The sequence below is a fragment of a genome, unplaced genomic scaffold, assembly GCF_019419815.1.
Source record: "Pyrus x bretschneideri cultivar Hongxiangsu unplaced genomic scaffold, Pyrus_bretschneideri_v1 Contig25, whole genome shotgun sequence".
In the NCBI taxonomy this organism is placed as follows: domain Eukaryota; kingdom Viridiplantae; phylum Streptophyta; class Magnoliopsida; order Rosales; family Rosaceae; genus Pyrus; species Pyrus x bretschneideri.
The window spans coordinates 704,266-709,144 of NW_025999557.1; the positions used below are offsets into that span (position 1 = coordinate 704,266).

Consider the following 4,879-nt stretch of genomic DNA (forward strand, 5'->3'; position numbering starts at 1 on the left):
TGAACACTATTCAGAAAGGATGCAAAAAACTCTGTGGAATTCTGCTGGTTCTGCAACTATTCTGCAGACGTCTCGCATCAAAAATTTATTCTAAGCACCTCTAAACTTGCGCTTCTCTCTTTCTCCATGTCTTTCACGTTTTTCTCGCTAGTTTTGTTTTCGTTTTCTTATCGAAAATCTCTAGAATGTGTGCGCAAACATGATCAAAAACCTGTGACGAAGCAAATATTGTTTTCTAATATTATAGAAAAGAAAAATGAAAATGCACACATTATAGCTTACAAGTTCAACATATTACAAACAGAAAGAAAGATAAGGAAAAAAAGTAAAAAAACACTAAAACATGATAACATACTCAAAAGTACAGACGAGAGAAGATTAAATTACCCTATGCTAACAGTAGGGACCTTTTCATATTCACCCAACTCTATCAACTTTTTGGGGAGAAAGCAACGACCCCCAAACTTCTGCTGCAAGAAAATGACACCAGCAAACACTAAACCCCCAAAAGGAATTATGACATCCCAAGAAGTGGAGTAAAAATCTGCTGCAGGGCTTGCATACAGGTACGACTCGTTGAATTGGGGATGAGCAAAGTTGTGAGCCCTGTAAAGATCGTATGCATGTGGCAGCGCTCGAACAAAAGTCATTCCTACGTAGAACGAAATGGATAGAGCATTTTCCTTTGACTTGCAGAACATGTTGAGCACAATTTGAGGCAGCAAAAAACCGTCCATAACCAAACCGGAGTAAGATTTGAAGGCAATGCTTAAAATTGAGCGCTCGGCGTAGTTGCCCTTCTTCCAAATCTGTTTATGGAGAAGCAAAATGGCGAAAGCCCCTCCAACATATAGTAGTAAGACCACAAAGTGAGTCTTTTTCTCCATGAGCCAGAGCTTGTTGCGATTTCCATTTTTTGATCTTGCTGACCAAGTTAGCTGCAGAAGATGGATTTGCAGCGAGAAAGCTACCAGTACCATTGTTATCACCCTCACAATTACCTCATTAACTTCAAGCCATCCTCCGGTTCCAAGGAACACATTTTGGCGGTTGGTGCTACTCATGAATATGGCTTCGAAGTTTAGCATAAGTGGTATCATGTAGCCAAGACTTAGAATTAGTAGCATGAAAATGGAAATGGAGGGAAGAACATCTGGATACTTTTTCACATGGAAGAGTTGTCGCGCCACAAAGAAACACGTCAGCGTGGTGGATATAAAAACCAATATGATCTCCACATCCATCCTCCAAATGGACCGCCTTTCTTCGAAGAGGGTGGCCGAAGTTGAGGTTAAATCCCAAGTTTCAAAATGAAGAGGGTCGGACTTTTTTCGTGTGCTTTTTATGCTGCCCTTGATGAAACCCGAATTCTTGGTTGGATTTGTTGAAGGGAACAGAAAATTGACAGCAATTTCGCAATCTACAGAATCATTTGTTGGCTGCTGACCCTTTGAGGCCAGTATTCTGCAGCCTACCATGCACAGGCTGCCTTCGGTTTCATCATAGATCCCTTCGGCAAAGATCTGCATTTCGTTTAAAACTGATGTATTTCCAAACTTTGCATCAGATAGCCGGTCGATGCTTATTTTGTAGCTAATATTGTACGCTTTGCTGTGGTTGTAGCTGTATCTCTCAGGAGCGGTAGATTCATCTTCATCTTCAGCGCTTGCAATCGAATACCGATACGCCTGATGAAATTGATCCCCAACAGAAATCGGGACGGAACCGCCCCATGCAACTTGTCCTTCAGAATTCTTAGCTGACATACCAAATCTCATTTCATAAGAAAACGGATCCGCGTACACATTGGTCTTGCCACGAGCGGTCTCCTTTTTCGGGCACAACTTGTTTACGGTGTTGATTTTCGTGTACTCATACTTCGCGCCTGGAATCGAAATCCTTCCATTGCCATCCTCAAGACTTTCGAACGTGATCTTTTCGAAGTAACCCAACTCTGTCACAGTTTTGTTGCTCCAAATCTTCCCCACCATGCTACTACTGTTTCCGATTGTCCATACAGCTGGAAATCGCAAGCTCAATCTTGTTGAACAATCACCGACGCTAGTATTGTTCCAAGAGCCTGCCGCAACCAAGAATCGACATGCAACAAAAGACAGCTGATTTGTCTCTGCATCCCATGAGCCTTCCCCAGCCAGTGTTGTATTGGGATCGAACCTTCGATACCAGAAGTTGCTGCTGTCTTCAAATTCCATCAGGACTTTCAACCTTCGTGTGTTCTCCGAACATTCAATAAGCTTCAAGAACATAAACCGAGGAAAACTAGACGCAGCAACTGGGGTGCAGTTTTTCGCAGATACGCAACGGCTTGAGTATTTGAGATCAAATGCATGGTATCGCACTTCCCTTGAGAGTACAGAACAAAATCTCTTTATATTCAAGGAACTTGTGGGATTGGAACTATCTGTTCCACCAGAATTACTGATGGTCTCGGATTTATTTGAAATCAGAGTGTACTGGTAGTTCATGCTAGGAAGCATCAAAATAGAGATTGGTTCGAAATAATCTGCATCATTCTCCGAACTGGTCATGCTCTCCAAGGTTCCGCTAATCAAACTTGTGACATTAGCGGAGTTCGTGAAATTGTGGAGCTTAAGAACAGAATGAATGTGATGCAAATAACTTCGTCCTTCCAAGTAATCATAACCCGAACCAACCATACAAAGCTTCCCGGAAGATTGTGACCAGAACCCACCAAGTGTAACACGTATTGATCTTCTTGGACGAAGAACTGATCGAGATGAGGACCCGTTACTTGTGGTGTAAGTACTTCCCACAAAGTAAAACGCATCTCTCGGAAATATCAAACTCCCTTGAAGCTTGATCAGGCCTTGAACATCAGTTTCTCCAATGCTCTGGATAACGAATTGAACAGAGTTTTCGTTAGGATAATACAATGGGCTAGGACTAAGAACTCCACTGCCACCGCCACGGGTGTAGTAACCTGTGTGGTAGTGTTGGTCGGGCGGTCCTTGCGCGTCTCCTTTCGGGGAAGACTGGGGAACAAATGAGGCACAGTGATCAGGGTAAGCTGTATGGAGATCGAATTTAGAAGAGGCTGCAGAAGAGGTGGCGAAGAAAAGAAAGAAGAACATAATAAAGACAGCCATGGATTCTTTGGTCATGGACTAAATGAGTGGATTTGGAGAAAGACGATGAGGAACAAGAACGAAAGGGGATGCGATTGGTATATCTGATCGATGTGGAAATAGTGTGAAGATATTACTAGTAGGACTAATGTGATGGTACATTATGTGTTCTTATATAAATAGTGGAATATGTGTGTTAAAAGGTTAATAACTTAAAAACTAAAATTTTTCACCATTTACATAAAAACACGTAATATATCATTCATATTCCTATCACAACTAAAAATTTCTTGCCAGTATGGGTCAGTTTGCTGTTTCTAATGTAGTTTGTTGGGAAACTCGAGGCCAAACAGCTGGCTTTTCGATTTCTGTCAATTTAGTTGCCCAAAAGTCTTCTCGTTGTAACCTTTCCTACAATAATACCAGAAATAAGGTTGAAGCATCACCCTGATCTATGAAACCATTTAGCAATGAAGATCCAACTCTTTATAAATCCTTGCAAAAGTCTTTTAACTTGTCATAACATATTAGCTGACGAAAAAATTGTCATAAAAAAGAAGAAATAAATCAAAATTATGACCAAATTATTTGAATTTGCGATCAAAATTATATTTTACGTTGACGTTTGTTTATCATTTTTTGTCCAATCAATTGTTGTTAGCCTTCATTGACTTGGAAAATGTAGCATTGCAAGACTTCCCAGTCTGTCTCATGAGTCATGACGATAAGACGATGTTGACATTTAGCTTTTAATTGGTAGAGAGGGACCAATTTAAAAGGAAGGACTCGGCAAGGAGACAAAGCCATAACTCCACTAAGTCAAGGTCAACCTACACTTGGAAAAATGAACCAAACCAAAGAACAAAATAAAGCAAGAACAGGAGGAAAATGATACGGATGATCGTAAGATATATGATGGATAGTTTAGATTACGGAATCTTTAGGATTTTTAAGATCGGATTGGTAGAAAATTACTTGCGAGTTATCAGTCCACTAATACTTCTCTTATTTATCACAAAACAGGTTCTAAATTCGCTTTTCATTTTCCAGATCGATGAGAAAACAAGAAAACTTGTTGTGTTGTGCACACCCCATTTGTCATCATAATTCACAGGGAGCATGAACTTCAACTTGAGAACATATAATTTCACCATGGCAATAATCTTAATTAAGACTAAGACCTACCAAAATTCATATTAATAGATTCGTGGGTTTACTATATATACTGAGTCTTCGTCAATCTAAAGTGCATGTATCCCACCACAAAAGTGAATAAGAATAAAAACTTTCAGGGTTAGCTCAAGTGATCAAGTGAGGAGAAATAATGGAGTAATCATTTCACTGTAGAGAACTCAAAGATGAGCGGCACAATCAATTAGAATAAGTTAAAGGCATTATTTCGAAGTAAGAGATATAGGTCGGGATCAAAACCCAATAAAAAAACAAGTCCAAAGTGCATGCCAACACGTATTTGGTTTCAGAATTAATATTCGTGGTCACTTTTAAAAACTGTCAGTATAAGAATAATGTAGTACCAATGTTTAATTTGTACCATGTTTTTGTACAATATTTTCATACCATCTTAGGTGATATTTGATGTGGACAGCTATATCATTTAAAATAATTAGATTTTTAAATTTAATTCATTATTTAATAAACTAATAATTAAGAAAAACTAGTTAATTAAATGATAATTGTGGTATACGAGAAGTCCTTCTCCTTCATTTCCTTGGGTTTTGCAAATTTTTCAAATGATGTGGTCGTCCATATCA

At 39.2% G+C, this 4,879-nt stretch overlaps 1 protein-coding gene across 1 annotated transcript; it reads right to left on the reverse strand.

The window, feature by feature from the left end:
• Positions 1–383: 383 nt before the first annotated feature.
• On the reverse strand, positions 384–3,143 carry LOC125478467. The gene has a single exon (XM_048586645.1). It carries the CDS (start codon positions 3,141–3,143, stop codon positions 384–386), a length of 2,760 nt encoding a protein of 919 aa, XP_048442602.1.
• Positions 3,144–4,879: the final 1,736 nt, after the last annotated feature.

What these genes read in the sequence shown, in the direction of transcription:
- LOC125478467 (XM_048586645.1), bottom strand. Translation starts at nt 3,143, where the DNA reads ATGACCAAAGAATCCATGGCTGTCTTTATTATGTTCTTCTTTCTTTTC.